General features: G+C 34.6%; 1 protein-coding gene across 1 annotated transcript in view; it reads right to left on the bottom strand.

The window, feature by feature from the left end:
- Positions 1-27,191, bottom strand: part of Lsamp (limbic system associated membrane protein) — a 592,547-nt gene that overhangs the window by 183,384 nt on the left and 381,972 nt on the right. Inside the window, exon 3 of the mRNA XM_027936124.2 lies at positions 12,515-12,640. Coding sequence (XP_027791925.1) covers positions 12,515-12,640 — 126 coding nt within the window. The remainder of the gene's footprint in view (positions 1-12,514; positions 12,641-27,191) is intronic.

The following is a 27,191-nucleotide window of genomic DNA, read 5'->3' as shown; positions in this document are numbered from 1 at the left end:
AAAAATCTGTATGTAGAATTCCTGATCTACAGTGTAATGGAATTTCTGGTGGGGCCTTTGGAAGATAATGGGAGGATCAGTGCTCTTTTAAGAAGGGATGCCAGATAATTTGCTTACTGACTCCACAAATATAAAAGAAGAAGGAATGGAAGCATCCAGGGAAATGGCAGCCATCTATAAGCCACTAAAGAGCTTCCCCAGTAACTGACCAAGTGGCCATACTGATCATGGACTTCTAGCCCACAGTACTGTGGGAATATAAATATCTGTACTTTAAACCCAAGTCTATGGTATTTTATTATGTTAGCTCAAGTTGATAATATCTTGAGTGACTTTTTTTTTAAATAAGTGTGCTTATTTTATTATTTTAAATAGGTTGGTTTATCGAGATCATTTCATGTGCAGTAAACATAATTACCACAATTAAATACTTTACTAGAAAAGAAATCTAACTCTGCTGGGAAATTCATTCATCTTCTCTTAGATGGCTCCAAAAGAAAGTCTGTCTAAATTGTAGAATTACCTAAAGAATTGCCCACTGACTACTTCTATGTCCACAGCAAGTGATCCTCAGTGATGGGCAGCTAAATCCTCAATTCCATGCTATCATTGAAATGATTTTTGTTTTAAGGTAAAATTCTGGACTACAAAATCTGTTGCAATTTCAAACAATTTCCCGCAGGTTTTTTGGTGGAATAGAAGAGAACGGAGTTCTTGTGAATAGAAAACATTTCTTAAATTGTTCTCTGAGGACTTAAGTTGCTGTGCCTATTTTCCCATCTGCCTTTCAAATCCCTCATGCTCTGATCTGGATCTATCTTCCACAGCCAAAGCAGCACAGAGCTTCAGTAACCAGGCCGGAAAAAAAAAATTATATATATATATATATGAGACTGATGTCATTCAAAGACTGACATTTCAGTTTTTATTACTAGAATACCTTGAAGAATTAGATCTTATTTGCATTGATATTTGCTAGCTGAATTATTAAAGTTTTTTTTTCTTCTTCCCTTCATGAGATTTTAACACTTCTGTCAACAGCAGACAGTCACAATTTAGCAATCATGTGACTTCAAGGAGCCTCCTGTGCTTTTGAATTGTTGACCAACTTGAGACAAATACCTAATTTGATTCATAAAGTGAATGCAAATGACACATAAAGGAAATGACAAAGTATTTCTTTCTTGTTTTTCCTTTTTTTCAAAGAAGTTTATTTTTCACAAAGTTTCTTAAGTGACATGGGGTGATTTTATTGGCATGTCTTTTGTGAGCAGTGTGACCCTATTTGAATCACCTATAGAGGTTTCTCTGTTTTATTAGGATGAATTGCAGCCTTAGTGTACTGGGAGACTTGCAAATGAATATGCCAAGAGAATGATGAGAATTTCAGAAATGTGTGCACATTTTAAGTGGTATGTTAGCCTTAAACATCATTAGAATGTAGATAGAAAAAGACAAAGTGGGAATTTTCTGTGTAGTTCTTTCTTTAAAACTCTTCATCTAAAGTGACAGAAATTCTAATCAAAGAAATGTGATAACATATTTGTATATCAAATCGTTTTATACACACACACACACACACACACACAGACACACCCGGTCTTTGAAAGAATCCCAGTTACTCTTACACTTGTGCTTGGTAGAAAGAGCACACAGCCCTCACTATCTCAGAAAGACACATTTTCTTTGGTGCAAAGGTTCTCTAGGTTGATTGTGCATCAAAGTAACCTGGAGAGCTTGTTAAAAAATACAAATTGTTTAGCTTCATGCCCAGAGTTTCTGATTTCAGTTAAGTCTGGTGTGCAGTTTGATAACATGCATTTCTAACAAGTTCCTAGGTGATGTGATGCTGCTGGTTTGTGGACCATTCTCTAAGATCAACTGTTGCAGACTATTGCGAGACTCTATAGTTTTACTCTTTTTTTGGTCAACCAGATGCTTTGCCTCTTGAAGTGAGTTCTTTCTATCATTTAACCAAAATGACTATTGTAATTTAGGTCTACATTTTGCTTTATGGAATCTAAGACAATGGTAACAATAAATAGCAGTTGAATATGCTTATTGACAGCAATTTTCTTATACCTTATCCTACTTGATTTTGGTAGATGAGTAGCCATTCCATTATTTATACTTTACAGATGAAAGGTAGAGAGTTCAAAGGATCTGCCCCAACAGTATAATATGGAGAGCAGGGGCTCGAACTCAGGTTTTCTAATCCCTAATTCTGCATTCTTTCTCCCTCTCAACGCTTTACATTTGTGGAGAGTTTTACACTTTTCAAACTATTTTCATATTCATTTTCTTATTTGATCTCTCAAAGCAGCAGCACGAGGCAGGCAAGCCACATATTATTGTCTACCTTTTGCAGATAAAGCTATTATAAAAGATGATGAGAAAAGTGCCTACTGTCATTCAGATTGCATCTCTTCATCCAGTAAGCTAAATTTTTCCTGAAATATTTAGCAGCGGCATATGATGTAGCAGGTAGAGCATTAGATGTTCTCTTTTCTGGTGATAAATATTCAGTGGCACAGTACAGTACCCAACCCCCATCTCTACAACATTGCTTTTTCTCTTTTCCTAGGAAGAATGCATTTGGAGGGAAGGAATGAAGATTAAGATTACTCCTTGATAGAAAAGTGGGAAATGTCTTCAATTTCTACACTTCAAATGCTAAGAGAAACGGCTTTCTCTTAACTCAAGATCCTTCCTTACTATCTCAAGGCTTTTCAAATTTCATCTTGCATACAAACCACCTGGGGGTCTTCACAGAGTGAAGAGTCTGATCTAGTAGGTCCATGCTGGGACCCATATTCTATATGTCTATAAAGTTCTAAGGTGATGACAAATTTGATGGTCAGGCAATAGGAAGAAAGAATCCTATTTCTCAAAACCATTTTATTTTTATTTTAATCTGTACTACTTCCTGATCTATTTCTAATAAGTTCCTAGGTGATGTGATGCTGAAATTAAAAATTAAAAAATTATAACATCACTTGGTGAATTCTACATACATTGTGAGACTTACCTAGTTGTTCTTTTTGCTAGGACATCTACATATCTCTGTATCTAGCAACTTATTTTGTCCAGCAGATCTTGAATGACGCTCAAACTATGGGACCAGCAGCACTCCCATTACCTGAGCGCATGCTATGAAAGCAGAATTGCAGGCTCCACCTCAATCTACTAAATCTGAATTTACATTTTAATAAGATTTTCCAGAAAAGTCTCCCGGCACATTCGAGTCCTTTCAATGTTTTGTCCTGTACTTACAGTCATCATTCTGCTCACCTGGCTGGCCATCTGATTGATGGGGAGGATTTACTTCTATAAGAAACTTGATTTCACCAAAAGAGATGATTTAGTGTGGCATGAGCAAGAAATCTGTATTTTTAGAAACTTTGCCTCTTCTCTGGATAAATCTGATGATCAGCCAATTTTGGAAATCCAGTTGACTAATTTTGGCAATGCCAGTTCCTTCACAGGTGGCTACCTTCAGAAAAGGTGTTTTATAAAGATGCATAGGAGGCTTTATAAACAGCTCTACAATGAATGTTTCTTTTCTTTTTATTTTTTTAGGTTAACTAAACCTGTGCACTATTACTACCTGCAAAAATCAGGTGGACTTGAAACTTTTTACTGTCACACAAACATCCATATTATAGCTCCCATTCACTGGAGTGACAGTGCTGACAGCTTTGTCAACACACATATAAAGAAAAGTCCTCTCCCAAATACAGAAACCTGCAGCAGACATGTCAGAAGGTCTTAAGGAAAAAAAATATCCTATATTTTAGAGACACATATGACATAATACAGCAAAACTATGGAGGCTCTGTTCTTTAAATGTAAACTTTACACAAGTTTTAACAAATATTACAATAAGTAATTTAGTATTCATACTACAAATATTTATTGGGCACTAGCTCTGTGCCTGGTACAAAGATGGAAACTGTCAACACGAAGATGTCTGCTTTCATGAACAAAATAGATTGCAAAAAATGTAAAGAAAATTTTAAGACTATAACTGAATGTGATAACTCCTGGGAAGGAAAGTAACAATTACTGATAACAAAAGATTCGTAAAAGAATGTCAAAAGTTTAGATAAAAGAATATGAAAGTTTCATAGCACCCCCATAGCTCAGTGGATAAAGATGCTAGATAGATGGGTATCAGCACTTCAAGGTAACTTTCTTTTGTACTATTTCTATTCACTTTTGCTTTATCAGTGTGTATTTCACTTATCCTTTGTGAGCTATTTCTCAGTAATACTTTCTTATTTTTATAAAGTTCTTAATTAACTCCATTAAGCACTTAAAAGACGCCAAGCAATGTCCTGAGAATATACATATGAATAAGGGAAAGTTTCTGCATATTTAGAGATCTTACAAACTAGAGAAAAGACAAATAAATGTAATTTCATTAATTGTATAATATTTCTTCCTGAAGGAAGACTCATTTTAAATTCTTGCAAGAAGTTATGCTGGCAAAATGATGACATGTGGAAGAATGAATCATGTTTCAAGTGGAAAACTAGGAGGTATGAACAAAGCACATTCTTAAAATATAAGTATTATAATCTATCTACTGCATAAAGTTGGGCAGTTAGAGATTTAGGGATAGGAGAATAGTTGAATAAGGGCTTTAATGCCTTGCTAAGTAGTTTGAACTTTATTCAAAAGGCATTGGGAAATTGGGAAATTAGGCAGGAAAATTAACTTGACTGTTTTTAATATTGAAAAATAGAAGAAAGGGGTCCAATTGGAAAATTAATGAAATACAGGTGAGAGAAAATATTGGCTGACCTATACTGTGACAGTGTAAATGAGGACAGGTGAATGGATTGACAGTTGTTAAAATAATCAAAACAATGTGTAAAACGAATCACTGCTGGGGAAAAGGAAGAGAAAGAAACTAGGATCACTCTCACATTTCTGGTTTGGACAACTTTTATCCATTACCATAAATCCCTCTTGGAATGAATCCTCTGGGCCCTCTGCTTCTGACAACCATGTCTTGATTCATGGGACCTGTGACTGTCCCTGTTGGTAGGGACCCAAATCAGATCTACTTTGGCATCTTCTGAAGTATATTAGGCTAGGTCCAAGCTAACATCCACAGTCAAGTTTCCAGGGCCAAATGTGGGCAATCCAGAAGAACTGTGCAACCTAACTCAACTTTCTCCATTTAGGTGAGCCATATCAATGTGATGTGAATCCTGTTATTTCTTCAGTGGCTTGTTTGAATCTCAAGTAACTCAACCTACACTTAACTTGATACATTTTAATAGGTATATATTTGCTCATTTCAACAATTTCATGATCACTTTGATCTTGTTAATACATTTGACTGTATATGTATAATATTATTATACATGTTATATGTATGTGTGTGTGTGTGTGTGTGTGTCTGTATGTATTTCTTTTCTGTGTAGAACCCCTCTGTTACTATTCAATGGCTCATTTCTGAACATTGCAGGTCTTTTTTTTTTTTTTTTTGGAAGATAGTACAATCTTCTTCATCAGTCTTGGAAAAAGATAACAAGTGCTGTAATTTACCCTCATAAGTTCTATAGCTATAGTTAATAGCCAGACTCTGGGAAAACTTCCCCAAGGAGAAGGATTGACACATAAACAAGCCACACCAGAAAATCTCTAACAAGTCACTGTTTTTATCATTTCCTTGTGAAAAAGACACACTGAAAAAAGAACAACTTGGGTGGGTGTGTTGATATGTGATACATTATAAGAAATAAAATATTAACATTAGCCTTGGTGATAACATTTTAAAATCCCCCTGGTTGTTGTGTTGGAATGGAGGGTAAACTTGAAGAAAGAAAAAATTGAGGTTGTTTTGTATCAAATTATCAATCTCCTTCAAAATTATCAATATTGGCATCTAAAGTGTAAATAACTAATAATTACAATAAATATGAACAATAATATCAATTATAATTAACTTTGCCATCATACTTTTATTTAATTATCATGAAAATTCTTTGATTTTAATAACTGTTTTAAAAACAAGCTACTTGGAATATTGGCAAAAACAAAGTTATGTGAGGTGTGGGCTTGTATTACTGCTATATTCAGTCATGTGTAAAGTTCTAATTAAGATACTCCCTTTCCTGTATCCAACATTTCCCAATAGCCTGCAGCGCTGAAGTCCAAGGTAGTCCTTCAAGAACACACTAGGCTAATTCATTTCTCTTTGGACAGAGTACTCTTGATATTTGGTGACATCTGGAAAAGGGTAGGAATGGGGCATGAGGGCATTGCTGGGGCATTTGCCAACCTTTGCGAGAAGAGTCAGCACATTAGGTTGTGGAGATCTCCACTGTTTAAAGGGTGATAGTATAAGTTTCTGTATTTCCAAGATGTTTTAGTTTGGGGTAGGGTCAGCCAGTAATCATGCAATTGAATTTGTAATCTTATTTTGTAAATTACACATTTGTTTTAATGAGAAGTTACTTGAAAAGAATTTGCATTTACTTAGTTGGACTTTATGGAGTCATCTGTATAGGGAAAGAATATGTGTTTGACCTAAATTTAAGATATACATACACAAAGTAGCTGTCCATATATTTGTTGCACAGAGAAACTATATAGCAGTATATAATGTTTATGTATGTACATCTATCTATAATGTAGTATATACATTATTACATATTGCCGTATATATAGTGATGCATATTGGTGTACTGAAAATCAATATACAAGCAAAAAAAAAAAAAAAAAAAAAGAAAGCATACATTTTACCTATATATATTTTTTTGCCCTTGGGAAAGAAAACATGGGAATATTAAAAAGCAGGAACAACTTTTTTGTGTGTTTAAAACAAGAGATTGAAACTTGAAAATTACCATAACAAAACAGTAGCTAATATCCTCATTTCCCATAAAGATGTCCATGCAAATTCTTAAATGAAGTATGTCTTTATATATGCTGTTTTTCCATTCCTAAGATATCCTTTCTTCTCCTATTTTCTTGGCCAGGTCCTATTCATTCTTGAGATCTCAGCATAACAGCCCCTCAGGGGACTCTGCTGGCCTTGCAGATTTTGCTATATGGCCCTGTTTTATGGTTTTATTGAATGCTATAATTTTCCTTTATAATGTATGAATCTAATTAAAGGGTTACTCATGCAATTATTAGTTTAATGCTCTGTTATCTTGTTGAACTATAAGCTCCATTTGTGCAGGGACCATGTCTGTCTTACTATTCAATGTGTCTTTTTACAGAATGTGATTTTGCAGACTCTGAGTTCTCTGAGTATATTCAAGAGCTAGCTTTTCTCTGGAAGATAGAGCTTGTCCTCTGTTCTTTTGTTGATTTGAACATCATAGAAAATCAGCTTATTCTGGGTGTGAATCAGAGGTTCATTATTGTGGGAAATAATTTCAACCAAATGAATGATCTGTGAGATGGAGATCAAGATTAATCTGAATATAATTTTGTATTGATGGATGACATATCTTGAAATCAACATACAAGCTGCTGAGGTAAAAACAATACATTTTCTTATTTTATCTACTTTTTAAAAAAGAAAATGGGAATAATAAATGGGAATATTAAAAATTTTAAATGCAAGGATAAAATGAAGGCAATTAATAGAACAAGTTGAACCATTATTCTCCTTTGAATTGTGACCATGTGGTCAATAGCCTTTATCAACAAAGTGCCTAGGTTTGACTCTTATTCATTCATATGCTACCAAGATGGACTCACAGAACCTGCTGGAAAGTTCATATGAGAAAACCCCAGAGAAATTATTTCCTAGAACTTAATGCGTAGATGATATGTTCTACATGTTAACATGATGTCCTAGATTCTAAAATGCTAAGTGGAAAGGCCAGGTAATAGGTACTTATAATTTGTAGTTTTGAATTTAACTAACATAAATGAATTCAGTTTCATGAAATATATTTGTCTCAAACCCGTGTAGCCAGAGACTATGCTAGTAAAATGAGATGAGCTATACAGATGGAAATAAGACAGAGCATGAATTGAGTTCAAGAGAACCATTAGTATAGGATTCAGATGTGAAAAGGAATTGAAAGGACAATCTCAGACCAAGCGATTAAAACCCAGGGTTTAATAAGAAAATGGAATTTCAGACTCCTTGGGTATTCTTGGCTTCTCCTAGTACAATGTTCTCCCACTCACTCCATCAAAATACAAAATATTTTCTAAGTAACACTGCTATACTCTTTGTGTTGATGTCAAATATGGCTTCTGGATAGAGAAAATTACACAATACTTCCTGAGTTGTTCTCAGTTTAAGGGGATAATCCTCACTATGCCTTTTGAGCTTTCCAGGTCTAAAATGCTACTGAGGTTGTAAACACTTTGTAGAAAAACTGTTTCTGTAAGCCTGAGCAAACCTGACATCACATGATGAACACTGGAGAAAGGGACTATCTTATGATGGTAAGAGAAAGATTTAGAAACAAAGTTAAATGAAAAGGGGAACAGCACTGCTCACAGAAGAGAGATCAAACACTCCATAGAAAATACATGTTATGGTGCAATTGCCCCCTGGGAGTCACAGGATTATGAAAGTCTAACTTAATTAAGGGAGAAAATAGGTCACATTTAATAACCACATGCATGACACATCATTTGGACTATGTAAAATAACTAACTAAGAGGAGAAAAAAATAAGAAATAAGAAGTATAAGAAAGACAAGCACAGAAAGTATCAATTTCTTCTAGTCCTGGTCAGGTAAGTGCATTGACTTTGTACATAGAAGAAGTTCACCAATCTTCTAATTTCTCTTTTCAGAAATACTTGCAATATACTTGAAAACAAACTGCAAGTATCAAAAGAAAGAAAAACAAAATAGCCTAGCCACAGTTCAAAAATTAAATAAATAAAAGAACAAAATTCAGAGATAATAAATATCCTTTTCCTTATTAAAATAAATAAAATATATCATGCATCTTTCTTCCTTTTCTCTTTCTCATGTCATCAAATGATATGGAATCCATGCATCAAATGTGTGGAATCTTTTCCCTTTCAGGGCTTGATGTCCCTGTGGGGTTGAGCTAATTACAGGTAGGTTTTTTTTCCCCCCTCTGGACCACAGTCCTACTCTGCACAGTGGAAGGCACAATTAATAATTGAACAAAGCTAGTTGGATTTTTCTTTTTCTCACATGACCACAGTTTGCAGTAGGCTTTGCTGTCACACAGGGACCAAGTATCTTCCTTGGGTGTCTCCAAGAAAAGGCTTTGCATGATAGACTGAAAAGGATCACCCAGTTTCCAAATTTTGAAAGGAATAAAAAACCCACACACAAAACATCCAAGTTTCCTTTATAGAATGGCACAGGCGAGTTCTCTCTCCTGTCACCAGGAATATGATTGTGATCATGTGGTTATTTAGGCCAGATGTGAAAGAGATGAAAGAATAAGCTTGGGAATTAATAGCCATTGTAATGGGAACAGTTTGTCTTTGAATCTGCAAATGCATCAGGATGCTAGTTTTGCATGTGCCAGAACAGAATTTGACCCACAGAGAGTGTCTAGATAGATAACTATAGAAAAAGAAAGTTCTTTTCTTCAGATGTCTGAAGGAACTTGATGGAAGGCATATGCAAGGCCCTATGGGACCAATGGCAAATGTAGCAAATACTCGTCCTGTGTCCCAAGCCATGGTTTTGAGCAAGGGTCTGTAAAATCTAATGGGCCAGACAGATATAATTTTAAGCTTTGCTGCAAACCTAAGTTTTGCTGTTTTAGTAAAAAATAAAGCCATAGACAAAATGTAAACAAATGGGTATGGCTGTGTTGGAATAAAACTTTGTTTGTACACTGAAATTTGAACTTCATATTTTTTTGCATGCTGAAAAATAGGATTTTTCCCCAACACTTACCAATTTAAAAACCTTTCTTATTTACAAGCAGTACATAAATAGGGCAGTTTGGCTTTGGCCTATAGGCTGTAGATTGCTGACCCCTGGTATTGACTATTGGCAATCCTTGAGAGTACATCAAATTTTCTAGTTGATTTTGCAGACTCTGAGTTCTCTGAGTATATTCAAGAGCTAGCTTTTCTCTGGAAGATAGAGCTTGTCCTCTGTTATTTTGTTGATTTGAACATGATAGAAAATCAGCTTATTCTGGGTGTGAATCAGAGGTTCATTATTGTGGGAAAGTTTATTAATCATGAATCCTAAACTCCTAGACAGGCTGGCAAAGGCCTTGAAGCACTGGTTCCGTCTAACATTTTTTTCTAAGTCAAGAGACAGGAAAGAATTCATAATTTGTTCTGGTAGCAACTGCGTTTTTGCCTGAAATTATTATTTACTACTCAATATTATACCAAAAGAAATAATATCCTTCTATTAATGTAGCTCATTACTTGACCATAACATGAATACAATTTATTTTCCTACTTTTTATTCCCTTTTTCCTGTTTTTGATCTATCACTTTGTTCCATAGAAAAGATTAAGAGATTATATATAATATATTTATATAACCTTTTAAATTAATTATAAATGGTAAGACAAAAATTAAAGTAATTCCAAGCAAATCAGGTGAAAATAGGAGTGTGGTCTGTATATGAATTTGATACCATAAATTACTATGTAGATTGTGTAAAAATCAATGTTATTAATATGCAATTTACATATAATAATTTACATTCTATTATAGATGGATCATAAATTTGACTCTGAGTTTGCTAACAGTCAATTCAATGAAGGACTCATGATCATTTATGAAAACTCATTGGATCTATTTATAAAAAAAAAAAACATTGTTTATGAAAAGAGTCATAAAGATATTTAAAACAAAGGGGAATTTTCTCAAAGGGACATTTCAAAATAAAATTACATAAGAATATTAATAATTTATCTTTAGCAACATCAAACACATTCATATTAGAAGTTATCTTTGATAAAACTGTAAAATATAGGCCATTTACATTTATCCCAAATTGGTAATCAGAGAAAGATGCTGCTTGGTGCAGTGGTAGGTGGAATAGATTTGGGGCTAATACAGTGACATCCAGGTACAATGTTCTCCAAAGGTTTTTAGTTCATTTCAGGGGAAAGATGGATGATATCTTCAATCTTTCATATGTGTCTTTTTCCCCGTGTGAGGTATAAAACAATTTTGACATTGATTTCCCAAATAAGTATGTCAAACATCGCTTGCATATATTATCAATAAATGCTGAGTTGCGAGTATTAACAAGAAAGAATTTTGAGTGACAATTTCAAGAATACTTGCCGAAATACATAAGTTGGTTCAATCTTCACCTGAGAAATTAGGTATAATGTCACAGGGGACCCCATGTTCTCAAATTATAAAATACAGAGATTTGTAGAGACATTAAAACAAAACACTACCCTGGCCTTTTAGAAATATCTCAATGGCAGATATATGCCGTTTTATGCCTAGCTTTACACGGTTTTAAGGTGTTTATTCCAAAACGAATAAATTATAAATTAAATTCTAGATATTTTATGAAGAAACCATAAGAGAACATGAGGCATAAACTGATTTAAATTTGGGGGCTATCTATCAAAATAAAAAGACATTTTATAGGAATAATTATCCATAGGTCTTCTTTCTGAAATAATGAAACAACAGGCACCATTCTATAATGACTACAATACTTGGAAAGGTAGTTTTCCATATAAGAAAATATAATTGGTAGAGTAGGGTAGTATACATGTAGTTAATCCCAAATAATTTGGTAAAATACTCAAATACTCTTCAAAACCCCAGAAGTTTTTTGAACCTAGTTGATGTGAATGTAGAAAGGAGGGGTGTTTTGTGGGGAGAGGATTCGGAGGACATTTCTGGGAAATCTTTTTCTGATGTTCCTGGATTAGTGTCAGTATCTGGCATCCATGATAAACTCATGCAGCTTGGTCCATGCTAGAGATGCATCACAGAACCCGATGCCAAAGACAGAGCAGCAGAAGTCACAAACAATATTATTTTATTCCTGGCTAATTTCTTCACAAAGTAATACATAGTAAAAACTATAGTTAAAAGCAAAGCAAAACAAACTTACAGAAAGCTCTGTAATTTTAATTCAAATAAAACATTGCCCCAAGACACTCAACCTCCAAACTGACATACATTTTAGATATAAAATCAAGTCACTTAATACTCCTATATTTTTTGCCTTGGAAGTATTCTATTAAAAATGAAATAAGATATATGTATATATACATGTGTATATGCATATTAAAATATGTATATATGTATGAATATGTATATACATGTATTTACATATATATATATATATATATATATATATATATATATCTGTATGAATATGCATACAGACACAAACATAAACACACATACACATTTTCAATTCTATGATTCTAAACTTATAGAAATGAACACATTAGCAGGTAACATAAGGACTGGAAATAAGACCTTGTTTTGATTTTCTTAGCATTTTAATAACAAGATGCATGCTTGTCCTTCTGATCTAACAGAATGTTAAATAGAATGTGGCATCTTGAAAACTGGAGGGTTGCTTACCGGTTGGTGTAAGGTGTCTCCAGGTGATAACAGGTTCAGGGCGGCCATTGGCCATACAGACCAGGGTCACATTGCTGCCCTCATTCACAGTGACATCCGAGGAGATGTTGGAGATCTTTGGTGGAACTGTAAAGACAAAATCAAATAGAATATTTAACTATGTCAATAAAACAGGCATGTGGCATTTTCTGTGTTACTGAAAAGGCAAATTTGAGCTTTAATTTCTTAATTTAAACTTATATGTTAAGTAGCCAGGGATCTTTTAAGATCCTTGTAGATGTGCTCACCAAGTCACCAAGGTGACTTTATAGTACTAAAGCTGTACTATAAGGTTGAGAATATCTCCCATTATGACCATCTGAATGCTGTAGAAAATACCCAGAGTCATACATTGAAAATGTTGTAGCTATTGTCTGATAAAAAAATATTTAAATATTAAAAGGTATATACATTTATATAAAATAACAATAATTTTTTTTCTTAGCACTATTGCTTAAATGTATTACCTATATATATATATAAATAATATAGTCCAATTTCTCCTCCAAATGCCAAGGAGAATAAGCATTATTTAGTATAAGATTGCATCACTTTTCTTTAGTAAAATGTGGTACTTATCACTTAGAAACAGAAGGAAGCCATGGGTTAATCAGTACATTAGAAATCTTGTAAATATTTTTTTAGAGTGTTAACAGACCACATGATATACTTTAGAACATAAAAATTAATTAATAAGGCATATGTCACAAACAAGTAGACACTGGAAAAAGTCTATACTACTACTATTCTTAATATTACCATCACCTCTACTACTAACAATTTAGTGATAGATAACTTTAATTAAAGTTATCTAAACCCCTAGGTTCTGTACATGTATCATCTTAATAAATTCTTAAAATAAAGACATGACATCCTATGAGGATTTTATTTACAGGAGGGGCACTGAGGCATAAATGAGATCTGGCAAAAAGCAGAACAGGAATTTGAATCCAGGCAGACTTTAGGACCCATCATGCTCTCAGGCACTTCCTGAATGAAATTCCATCTTGACAATCCAGGCCACCAGATGGCCGAAAATGACAGAAATTACTTTTTGGTGATGTGAGAGATGAGTCCCCAAGGGCAAACAGTACTGCTGTCTGATTCCTTCATTAGTGTTCAGGGTGGCAACATTAGGTTCCACGTTGCTAGGCTTAAGTGGCATGTGAATTATTCACAAATTTCATCTCAGAGGTTATGTGCTGATTACAAATAGAAAGGTTTGTGGTCGGACTGTGATCCCCGCCCCCTTTTTCCTTTTTACTCAGTTGCTCACACTGTCCCTGAGAGCATGTTTCTGAGAGAAGATGAGAAAACATGAAGGGGTTCAATAATAAAAAGAATCTTATTTTTCTAACTCTTTCTGGCCTCTATGGACTCTGTATTCCTGACCAACAAGACTTTTTTGTTGTTGTTGTTTAAAGAGGTAACTGCCCTGATAGCCATATGATCCCTGCAAATCCTTGAAGGGATATTGATGGTACTTGGGCAACTGACCAGTTCAGAATATCACTAGAAGGAAGTGAAAGGAAGACCCCCCCTTCTTTTAGCATTCTTTTCAGTGTTTTTTTTAATTAAAAATTTTAATTCTCAAAATTCACAATTACAAAAATGAAATAAGCAAGACACAGACTGGGAGAAAATATTTACAACACAGTGTTATTTTTTAAGACTTCTGAGCAGAAAAGAATGACTCCAAATCAAACCCAATGGCAGAATATTCCCATTATATAACAACCTCTATTTTAGAGTCTCCATTCCTTCTTTTGGCTATTGGGGTTAAGGATCATTTTTTTATATTGATACAATGACTTGCAACATATTCTGCAGACTTTTATAATGGGGACTTGAAAGTTCATACCCATTTTATAAGGAAGAACATGATATTCATAACAGCTTGTCTAGGGTGATTCCTTCAAGAACTATGGCAAGACTTATAATTCAGACTTCCTGAGTGTATATTTGTTCTATTGCTTAATAGTCACAGTTGCTAATATCCAGCTGAGTGAGCCAGTGTTATGGAAATCTCCAAATCAACTGCGATAAAATATAAATCTTTGATAATGTTCAAAGACTAAGGTTAAACATCTTAGGTGTCTTCTTTAGTAATCTAAAATCTGTAACAAGAAGATATATAGTGATTATAAGAGCCCATGTTAATGGTAATCACTGAATTGCACCAAAGATACAGTATAAAGAGAAAATATAGCTGTTTTCTGATCAAAAGGGGATTCCAAATCCCTAACATAAAAACATGCAAATTTATACAACAGAAAAAAGTCTATAGTTGACAGAATTATCCCCAGAGAATTCTTCTTTATTTTAAAATTTACTGTTACCTCTTTATTTTTTTAATCAAAGAAATATGAACTAAGGATTTTGCATGGACATGTCAAGCTAGTTAAGCCATTTGCTCAGTCTTACATAGATAGGTACTAGTAAAATTGGACATGAAATTTAGAATAATTGATGGCAGGGTTATTTTTAACTATATTGTTTCTCCTAATTTAGATCACTATACTCAGTCCTGAATCTCAGAGATTGGAGAGGCAGCAAATGTTGAACAGTTAGAAATGTAATCACATTGTCTCTTTAAATCCCTCTTGTCTCTGGGTCACTTCCATGGGTCTCACTTCTTCATTATTTTCCTACATTACTTTGTACTGACTTCTTCCCGTAAGCACTCATATGTAGTCTTTTTACTCTCAAAATAAATCTCTCTCCAACTCCACACCAACTTTCAACCTCTCTTTCCAAGTTTCATGAAGGAATTGTTCTGAACCACATCTTCATCTCCCATTAACACTTTAATCTCCAAAAATGTGGATTCTCTCTTAATGCTTCAAAGAGACTGCTCTAAAGTAGTTTACCAGTAGCCATACTGTTTCTAGGTCCATGGGCAATTTTTGTCTTTTTCCTATTTTTTTTTAAGTATTTAACTCTGCTGATCATCACCTCTTTCTTACAGTTCTTTCTTTTCTTGTTTTCTAGGACACCAAACTCAACTGCTTTTCCTCTACCCTTCTGGTCAGTCTTCCCAATTTAACTGTTGGGCTTATCTTATCCCTTTCCTTAAATATCTGCATATCCTCTTTCTTCATGTCAGTCTATATATTCATCGAGTGATCTTACCTACTTTAGAGCTTCAAACTAGTCATGTCAAGATGACTTCTAAATAAGTATTTTCAACCCAGATTTTTCTTATAATCTTTATCTCTATATTTCCAAGTGACTAGTCTATACCTTCATCAATGCCTCACAGATACTGAGTATCATCATCTATATTCCCATGAAACACTTGAGTTATTTTTTTAGTGAATGGTATCATTATGCACAGATTTACCCAAATAACAAACAACAATAACAACCCATAAGGTATCTCCCTGACTGCCCTCTCTCATTGCCCACACATAAAAATTAGTCCCCAAGTTCTGTGGTATATGTCTTTTAAATATCTCTCAGATTCATCCGTTATTCCCAGTGCTTACTCCCACCATGCCATGTTTTAGACATCAGCATTTTTCATTCATCCGTTTGTTCTTTTGGCCTTTCTTCCTTATTTTGCCTGAATTATTGCAAAGAATGAAAATGGTTCTTTTTCTCTAGCCTTCCTTTTCTCTTGTTCACCAACATACATTCACCACACTACAACCAAGTGTTTTTCCTGAGTTATAAATTTGAATATCTCTTGGTTAACCTCATTGCCTTTAAGATGAAATCCAAACTTCTTAGTATGGCTTAACAGGTCATTCATGGTGACTCCTGCTTACCACTCTTCTTCCCTTTCCATTACTTCATCCATATCTGAAGTCAGACCAAATAGTTACTAGTTCTTGAAATGATCTACTCACTTATACCTGGCATTTGACATTCTGTTTTGCCTATATGGAGTATCCTCTTTCAACTCTTCATGTGGGTATCCCCTTTCCCCACCCAGCTTTCAGTTAGTCAGCTGATCTTCTTACTTTCCTGTCACTCCACACCACCCAACATGACATGAGGAACAAGGTGCTGTGTTACATGTTCTAAATTTGGATCCTGTAGTTCTCTACCACCACACTGAATCATAGCTGCTGTACTACTTACTTGTGCCCTTTACTAAAGTTCAAGAGACAGAAGGAAGGGTCTCTGTTTTCCAAATGACTGAATCTTAGAGAATGTAGTGCTTGGAACATAGTAGTTGTTCAAAAAGAATTTGAAAAATTCCAATCCCCATGAATAACTAAAAAGAACAAATAAAAAGAAAAAAAGTAGCAAACTGAAAAGATTTTTCACAGCAAAGAAAACAATCAAGAACATGAACAAAGACCCTTCAGAATGGGAGAAAATCTTTGCCCAATCTTTGGGTTATTTATTTTTCTGGTGTACCTCAAATAAGGCATTAATTTCCAGGATATACAAAGAACTCAAAAAACTTAACACCAGAAAAACAAATAACCCAATCCAAACATGGACAAAGGAACTGAACAGACACTTCACAGAAGAAGAAATATGAATGGTCAAAAAATATACAAAAAAAAATGTTCAACATTTCTAGCAAATAGAGAAAGGCAAATTAAAACTACACTGAGATTCCAACTCACTCCAGTCAGAATAGCAATTATCTAGAATACAAGTAACAATACATGTTGGTCAGAATGTAGGGAAAAACCTACACTCATACATTGCTAGTGGGACTGCAAATTGTTGCAACCACTCTGGAGAACCACATGGAGATTCCCTAGGAAGCTTGGAACGGAACCACCATTTGACCCAGTTATCCCATTCTTCCATCTATACCCAAAGGAATTAAAAACAGCATACTGTAATGACACAGACAAATCAATGTTTGTAGTAGCTCAACTCACAATAGTCAAACTATGGAAACAAAGTAGGTGTTCTTAAGTAAATGAATGGGTAAATAAAATACATGTATACACAGTGAAATATTACTCATTCTAATAAGAATGAAATAATGGCATTTGCAGGCAAATGGATGGAACTAGAGAATATCATGTTAAGTGAAACAAGCCGATCCCAAAAAACTAAAGGCTGAATGCTCTCTCTGATTTATGGATTCTAACCCAAAACAAGTGAGGTTGGGGAGGGGAATAATAGAAATCCACTGGATTAGACAAAGGGAAATGAAGGGAAGGGAGGGGCAGGGGAATAGGAAAGAGAGTAAAATTAATTGGTTATAACTTTCCTAGCTTTGTATTTGAATACACAACCAAGGTAACTCTACATCATGTATAACAACAAGAGTCGGATACTAAATTGAAAAAGTAATATTCTATGTATGTATACTTTGCTAAAATACATTCTACTGTCATGTATAACTAAAAGAACAAATAAAAATAAAAAATATGTAATGGCAATATAACTATTTACAATGAAAGTATATGTCAGTTGATGAATGTACTCTAAAATATCCATTGTTTCTCAATTCTATAAAAATTAAATGGATGAAAAATATTTATGGAGAATAGCCTGAAGGTTATGCAGTTCATGAAGTCATTAAGTAACTATAGAATCTACTTTTGGAATAAATCACTGTTGGTAACTTCAAAAACAGAAAAAAAAGAGGAAAAAGAAAAATTCCAATCCCACCCCTCCTTCCCTGCACTGAAGATATCTCAATGAATTGTCAAAAAAGTACAAACTTTCTTTATGCTCAGTAAAATTCAGTTTTTATCAATATTTCTTTAGCTAACTCTCTAGTCATATATTTAACTATCAACTTCTGTGACTTAATGAAAAAAATAAACCATGGGGCAGAGATAAGTTTATATATTTCAGGCACATATGAAGCATGAAGCATTCGATGTCTAACTTCCTTAATGACAGATTTTTTTAAAAAAATTTAACTAGTTATTTCCTTTTCTATGAGGAGCCATATATGGATAGAGATAACTTCTTTATTCTAGTGGTTTACTAGTCCCTTCCTACTAGTTAGGAAATCATGATATTTAAATTTAAAACATCACTGGTAATATCAAGGTGACAATTTAAAAGTTTCCTCCTATCACTTCCTAAAATCTTTACAGAAAGTCTGGAAAGTAGAGGTTGTTGTTGTTGTTATAATTACCACTACTGCTGCTGCTACTACTACTACTACCGCCATTTTACATATGTGGTCAGAGAGGACAGAATGGGTAAAAATCACATTGCAAATTACAGCTAAGGTGAAAACATATACTTTGTATATTTCCCAAATTTGTTCTTTTTCTGTACCCCATTCATTTCTGCAAGAGTGACACAAATAGTATTTTTTCACTTTATGTAATTCTGAGCAAGAATAAATACCTAGAAAGTTACTATTTAATGTGATAATCTTATATGTATCAACAAATGTAAATTGTTTTTCAAAATCACTGTAATATTGATTTATGCTCCGTTCTCAGGTTATCCTAATATTTTGAGTACTTTTTCTTTCTGGGCTATCTCTTATAACTCTTATTAATAGGATGTTAGTATGATTTATAATATTTTCCTACATGCAATGTCATGAACCATTTTCTAATGTTTTCAACCTATTGGGTTTCAGTGATCTCTCCAATTTGTCTGGATGATTTTGTTTCCCTTAGTGACTAATAAGTGCTACATACACTTAATGGAATTGACCTTTGATTGTAATGTTGCAATTTTTCCAATTTGTTCTTTGGCTTTTAAATTTTGGGGGAATTGTTTTTCTTTTGCAAAAGTTTAAACCTTCCTTGTTGTTATATCTATTAATCTTTCTTTGTGTTTTCTTCTGTTGCTTTTGTGCATAGATATATACCTTTCTAACATACGAATAGATTAATACTTATCTCTATTTTTTCTTTTTCTTTGACTTGTTTCTTTTATATTGAACTCTTCAAATCACCTGAAATTTACTTGTGTATGAGAGATAATCAGACCCCCCCAAAAAATTATTAAGGAAATTTCCTCAATACCATTTGTTGAATAATTTGAAATACATACAATATCTTGATTTTCAAAAACCACCCTATAATGTGCTACCAACTAGCCAGTGGACTATTTCTGGGAAACCATAAAAAATTAACATGCCAAGCACTTTTAGCAACATAGCTTTAAAAATTAATCTTTTTAATTTTTTAAGTGATAGTCTGCCATTGAAATACATACAAATTCTGTGTTAAAGAAATTTGCATTTTCCTTAATTGAGTATGAATTTAATGGTGGTTTCTTAAATAATGCTATATTCAATGTGAACTTAAATACATGGATTACTTCAGCTGTGCAATGAACCAGCCTTAAGTAAGATTCTGCCACAGTCTGGCTCTGCCACCCATATTTTCACTTCCCTCTTCGTTTTGTAATTATATTTACCAATCCTGTACCATATTTCCAGGGTTTGTCTTGAGTTTGGGGGAGCCAGATCTGTGTTATATGTTTGTACTGTTCAACTCACTCCTTCTTTTTGTTAAGATTAAATATCTCTTATCTATGACAAGAGGTAGAAATGTAGGCAGAGTCAAGGACAAAAATAAAGTAGATACCTATTGTTCTACTACCCAGAACAGATGCTATTTCTTCTGGCAAAACACTTTTCCCACAGCCATTGGTTTATTGGGACTGTCAATCAAGTGACCCACTCTCCCTTTGCCAAAGGCTGGATGCATGGCCTAAGCTAGCCTGTTAAGTATCTCCTCCTCTGTAAAATGGTTTTTATTAGGAATGACTTGAGAGACATTGAAACAGATTCAACCTGTAGAAGACTGTACTAATTGTCCCAATTCTGTGCTCCTCCCTGGATCCTCATCCTTTGTCATGCCTATGCTCTCCTGCAGTAGGTGGCACATACTTCTCTATATGTGGAGCATGTAACTTGCTTTCATTAAAAAGTGAGCGTGTGGAATTGAAGAAGTTTTGTAAAGTGCTGGCACAACTGGATTCACTTACTCTTGTACCTCTGCAATTGCCATGAGAAGAACATGCTTAACTTAACCTCTTGGTACAGGAGGAGGAAAGGAGATTGCTAGATAAAATATAAGGTACATAGTTAAATATAATGAATATTCTTTTTAAATATAGGTATGTTCTAACTATTGTATGAATATTAGGAAAAGGAGTGAATATTCTCTTTAATACAGGTATGTTTCAACTATTGTGTGGGACATGATGACACTGAAATATTTGTTGATTATCTGGAACTCAAATTTAACGGGGCATATTATTTAGTAAATCTGATGACCACAGGAGCAGAGTCACTGCCAGTGAGATTGAGCCTAGATCATTTGAGTTTCACACTTAGGAGAAATAAAGAACAACTATGATTTTTATGCTCCTAAATTTGAGACATTTGTTCAGCATCAATAATTAGTAATATACATCATGAAATGGCAACCACTTTACTAAATTCTATAAATTGGATCTCTAGAGGTGCATGGCTTCTTTGATTCCCAAAGAAAGATTTTCTGTTTTTACTTTGATTCTATAAATTCTCCCATATTCTTTCAGTGAATCACTAATTTTTCCCATCCAATTAGCCAATCAATTTTTGTTGCTTAAACCAAAGAATTCTAATTGTGACAAATTGGGAAAGAGTCATTAAGGGAAAATGACAACTTTCCTTGGAATAAAATTGTAGACATCACTGCTTAGGTACCCCTTTGGCTTCCAACGACTAATTTAGTTGCTTGTTTATCATTGGTTCTTCTCTATCTGTACATGTTGCTTTAAAAATAATGCTAGGCCTGCAAAACCATCTAACCCCAGCTGTGTATGGTTTAATGCCTTTATCCTAGGTTCCTATCCTACTAACCAACAGAAGGAAACCAATAGGAAAGAAAAGTGGTCAGTTGGCTCCTTTTCCTAACCTTCAATAATCAGCAGCTATTGAATTTAATTCAAAATGCCATTTCTAATGGAACAAATTAGCAACAATTTGGTCCCATTAGTTACTGTTCTTTCAAATTTGGGGTAAGGTACTTCTTTTACTGTATGTGTGTGTGGTGACAGTAGGATGTTAAAAAAAACACTATTAGCTCCATAATATCTAACTTTCTCTTTGGTATAATGAAAGAAGCTTGAACCCGGTCATTTGCATATGTAACAGGCTTTGGAACAGTATGGCAAGTCTACATAAGTATTGGATTCAGAACTCCACAGGATGTTTCTTAAACAGTGTTTGGCTTTAATAATCATGATCCTAGAATTCAACACTAAATAAAATATATAATATAACACATAAATGCCATTTTGTGAAACATAAAACATCCATCCAGTCTGACATTTTACTTCTGAAAATGCCCCCAAAACATGATTTTGCTGTGTGGTTTGAGAATTTCCAAGGATGGTTGATAGGATTGAAAAAGGTAGCAGGAGTGCTACACTAGATTGAGTACTGGGAATTTTGATTCTTTCCTTCCCCTATCTCACAATGTAACAGAATGTTCTATGATATTTGTTTTTGAATCTCCATGATCAGGCATATTGTAAGTGCTTAACTGATTTGAAATGAACAAATTAATAACCAGTTATTTAAATCTCTCTGAATCTCAGTTTTCTCATCTGGAAATTGGAGGTAATGTACAAAGTTTATATTAGGCAATATTATAGGATTGATATTAGGGCCAAATAAAATAATGCATGTGAACTTCATCTGTAAATTCTATGAGATTCTACAAATGCAGCTATTAGATATCACATGTTAAAATTAGCTAATAAACCAGTGTTGGCTAAGCCCTTCATAAGATAACAGGATAAAATTTTTTATGCATTTCTATGCTAATGGCATTCTAGTTATATTTTTGCAGACCCTATTATTGCTAAGAGGTATAAGTAATTACTTTAATTCATAATTAATGATTAGTACTGGCATTAACAACAAGTTATCCCCCAAATAAGTATTGAATTCTTTTCTACTAATGGGTAGAACTATGCCAATATGTTCAGTCCTTTAGTCAACATTTATACATTTTATAACTATAATTAAAAAAGATTCAAAGATTTGAGAGTGTACAGCCATGAGTGAAATAATTTTCACCATAATTTTTAGAAACAACTGACTCCTGGGCTCCAAGAAATAGTTCTTTCTACAAAAATTGGTCATCATTACACAGTTATAGTAAAAGTATCAGTAAAATATAGGTTTTCTTTAATTTGTTGTTTTTGTACACATATGTGGCCAGGTGTTTCATGGCTATAATTTGAGTGTTTGAAGCTTTAGACCTTGTGGTAGAATTAAACAACTAGCAGGGATCATTTCTTTTCCACTAGTACTAGCTTTCACTACTATGAGGATCCATTTATAAACAAGAAGCATCAGCACCTGAAGTCAATATTTGAATCACGTTCTGTGGGAACCCATTTAGATACAAATATTATGGTGAGTAGGGAAGTATGGAAACTATAGGTTCCTTGGGTGTCAGGTGAGGCTGAGGTTAGAAAAAACTCATTGTACGTGACAGTTACTCAAATTTCTCTTCCAGGAATGATTATAAATGCCTTGTTTGTGCATGCATTAAAGCTGAACCAAATAAGTTAAGGTAATAGGGATAATATGCTAATTATTTGGAATAGATAAAATGTATGTATAAATCAAAGTGATGCTAGGTGCCATGTGTATGATAATGTTGTAAATACAAGGATATTGGAATGGAGGAGCTCATACAAATGACCTATTAGAACATTGCATTGTCAAAAAAAGTAGTCACCTTCTTCTAGTCCTCTTTTAATCAGACAGGCAACATTTCTGACCGGTACATGCAACTAAAGTTCATGCCTAAAGCTTCTTACCATAGTGCTCTAAGATGTAACCAACATTTTACTGTGCTGGACAAAGATCTAAGGTGGGCAAGTCATACTCTTTGGGGCCTTTGAGCCCTACCTAATCACATTCTCAAGTGGCCCTCTGAGTACTATTCCAGAACACCAGCTTTACAACACAATGGCCCCTAGAAACTCATCAGGACAGCAGCAACCATCAAAAAGGAGGGTCAATTTGGGTTCAACAGCTCTAACCTTGGTAATCAGGGGACAGAAAAACATTATGCAGCTCACTTATATACCACTGAGTATTGGATACATTCTTATGGTGATATATGTGTGGCATGGGTATCTAAAAAGAGTCCCTTTGTCTATCTAAAGAGAAGGTTTGTTAAGTTATAATTTTTCTATATTTATTAAATGTTCAGAATCACTTCAAATGTAAATGTGTGGGTTATTTTAGAAAGACGACAAATTATCCAAACACCAGGATGTGCATTCATGCCAGCTGAGGGTGTCCTTTAGTGCTGCTTCAGCAATAGGTACACTCTGTGGGATGTCAAGAGACTGTTCCTGAAGATGGGTCATTGCCTTGCTAAATAAGTGCAAATGGAGCCATTCTGACTCTGCTCATTGAGACTGCAACCCTGGAGCAAGTCAGCAGCTTCTTAGAGATCTCATATTCCCAGATCCCTATTCCAGCTGTTTGGATATTTGCTTTTGCTAATCTGGTTAAGCTTCCAGATGCTGATTTAACCAAGAGGTGGGCTGAATGGAATGGCTCTCTTCCCTTTACAAAACATCTTCTCATTTCTTGTACTTGCAGAACAGGCTTTAGCTACTGTCCAACCAGAGCAGATGGTTTTATTTGGCAGGAACAGGGGTATGGAACAGAGGGAGGTTCAAAAATATTAGGTTACCTTGGGTAGGTGGCAAAATAGCAACTGGATGAATTCCAAGGTCTGAAAGTGGAACCCTAAGAATTCATCAGAGAAAAGAGAAATGTGTCTTTCTCTCGTTTGCATTATAAAAGATGTATTTCTCTGTATTAAAGGCAGTTGTTTAGTATAATTCTTAGACTAGATGAAAATTCAAGTGGTATTTCTGGCATCTACTAAAAAAACCTACCTTACTCTAGGACAAACCTGCAAAATTTAGTTCAAAACCATGACATACCCTTAAAGGCTATAAAATATTTGGTGAGCAAACAAAATATTTTTTTATGTTCCATTAATTCTTTAAAAAAATTGAATATATGAAAATAGTGTTCATACCATATGGATGAATACCTTAGTTATGAGGAGAATATTATGAATGAGAAGGCTTAAATCAAAATCAGAGACTTGAAATCAAAGAGAAAAGAACTGTGAGAAAATAGAAAACAGAAGTATAAGTGTTCAAAGAGAGTATCTACTATCTACTCTATTATACTTAAGGATTATACAAAAATATGTTTTTTTCCTTTTCTTCTTCTTCTTCTTCTTTTTTTTTTTTTAGTTTTTAGTTTTTATAACAGTAAAGGGCCTGTGCTACTCTTGGGCAGAGGTAAGGAGGGGTGAAACAATGACAATTGTTTTAGATCTGCCAGTTTTATTATCTCAGCAGAAGTGCCAGTATGAAGTTATCATGAAAATAATAATAGTCACTCTAACATTTTCAAAATGCTTACCTTTCATCCCATTTCTTTATTTTATTCTGGGAACCAGAAATATGTAGGATAACCGTTGTGCTTGTAAGAACCCCTTAACTTAATGATTTCATGCCCACATTACTCACCTAAATTCTATTTTTCTAGTTGCTTAAGGCATGTAGTGTTCTTTGCATGCAGGGGAGGAGGTAGATTCTAACAGAAACCAACCAGGGTGAACTAAAGCATGCCTAGAATACAATGAAAATAATAAAAGTTGTTTCCTGCTACTGCTCGAGGGCCAGAAGATAGAATATTTAGACAAAAAAATGGGATTGACAGGAGGTTTTTAGAATTTCTTTCTTTGCAGTGCCCCTGTTCAAAGCTTACCATGAACCATTTTGAATAGAATATGGAACATTCACAAAATTTCCTTCTAAACAAATAGGGTTATTATTATGAATTAATTAATACATTCATGCCAATTATAATTTTTCCAAAATTACACATAATGGTAGAAAACAGAGTAGTTATTACAAAGGTTAAATGTAGCTAGGGGAGATAGAACACTTTCTGCAATTTTAAATAGGTTTGAAAATTCCAGAGAGGTAGACAGGTTGGTTGGGCAGGATTTGGGGTGAGTGAGGAATCAAAAATAAAACTTTGAATTGATGAGCAGGAGTTAGATTTATTCTTCTTATTTTTGCTTGCCCTCTTTTGGAGAGGCAAACGAGCATTAAAGAATGAAAAAAGACACAAACAAGTAGAGAGTCAAAATAAATAATAATAATGTTAATAATAATAATAATGTGTGTTAGGTGGCATAACATTATACGGTTTACAAAACACTGGGGCGTGTCTTGTCTTATTTGGTCCCTACGTGTCCCTGTGTGATAGCTGAGTCAGGTATTACTGTCACCCTCTCTGGACCACTCATTGTTTGGGTAACTGAGGCTCAGAAAGATTTATTTCTTGGCCAATGAAGAGTGAAAGTACTGAGTTTACAGCCAGTTCTTCTTGTTGTGTCTAGAAGGCTAGGATGTTTCACAGACTGACATGTGAGATGCCAAGATAACCAGGGCAAAGCCAGAAATAGGAAAGTCTGGGTGGGAGAGGTAAAAATGCTGCTGAGTATGTAGAGGATATGGGAGTTTTATTTATTGAAGTAAGGTTTTTCTGCAATATTCAATTCTAATATTATGGGGAATAATTGGCTTTTTGGTTTTGAGTATTTTTCTAAAAATATGGTGATAATATTCATATCTATAACCCGAAGAACATGAACAGTTCTCCTATGGTAACTAGATCCATCTCTGCAAGTCTGTTTCCTGCCTTTCATGTGTTCTTTCCCTCAGTTGGGCCATCAGGAAGTGGGATTTCTCTTTCTCCCTCCTCTTCTTGAAACTCACAAGGGGGAACACGGCGGTATTGGTGAGTAGGGATATTCCATTTCTGCTTCCATAAATGAATCCCAAATGGGGCAAATCTCTCATTAATCTTGAGCTAAATGTGAAGTTAGACATAGAGGGACTTCAGGTCCCACCTGTTTGTTTAGAGCCCTAGGCATGTTATGGAGAAAATGTCAAGGATTTCTCTTCTCTTGCTTCTGCACCCTGCCGTGATGTTTTATTCAAACCTCCATGTCCTAAGGAAACAAACACTGCCTATCAAAATCTTGCCCACCTGGCTCCCGGTCTCACACATAAACATGCACAACACCTGTGTTTAGGAGAGCTGATCAATTCTCAGGAAAAGCAGTCTCTTGATAACTTGCTGTGGGGGCCAGAGCACTCGAGCAAATGATTTCTGAGGCAGCAGTGACTGTGTTTGTATCCATCTCACAAGGCTGGTGCTTATACAACACGATGTGTTCACTGACCCTTCCAGCAAGAAATGGTTTTAACTACCACTGGAACTCTTGGCTCATATGGGGAAAAAAATCTGACTGCTGGGAAAATAAATCTGGGTGTGTTGGGGGTGGGGGAGCAGGAGTTGATACAAATGCCCCCACGGAGAACAGTTCAGAATCAGCAGCTCCTCCACTATGGGAGCAAGAAGAAATTTCTCTTGCTAGGTTCTGTTTCTACTCTGTATTTAGTATCACCCTGGTGGCCAGCAGGGATTGCAGCCTCTCCACAGGCAGAGACTGCAAATCTACAGAATGTGCATTCAAAATTCCTTGGAAACTGAGCCTTAGAGGAGGAAAGGGAGATGCTTCCACAGTCTGTTCATTAACCTGCCACAGCCACATGAGGCAGGGTTCAGAGCAGGATTGAAGACACAGGGTGACAGTGGTCATGCAATTGTACATATGTT

The sequence above is a fragment of the Marmota flaviventris genome, chromosome 8 (genome assembly GCF_047511675.1).
Source record: "Marmota flaviventris isolate mMarFla1 chromosome 8, mMarFla1.hap1, whole genome shotgun sequence".
Lineage (NCBI taxonomy): Eukaryota > Metazoa > Chordata > Mammalia > Rodentia > Sciuridae > Marmota > Marmota flaviventris.
The sequence above is the reverse complement of the archived record's forward strand: the minus strand, read 5'-3'. Positions and strand labels throughout refer to the sequence as shown.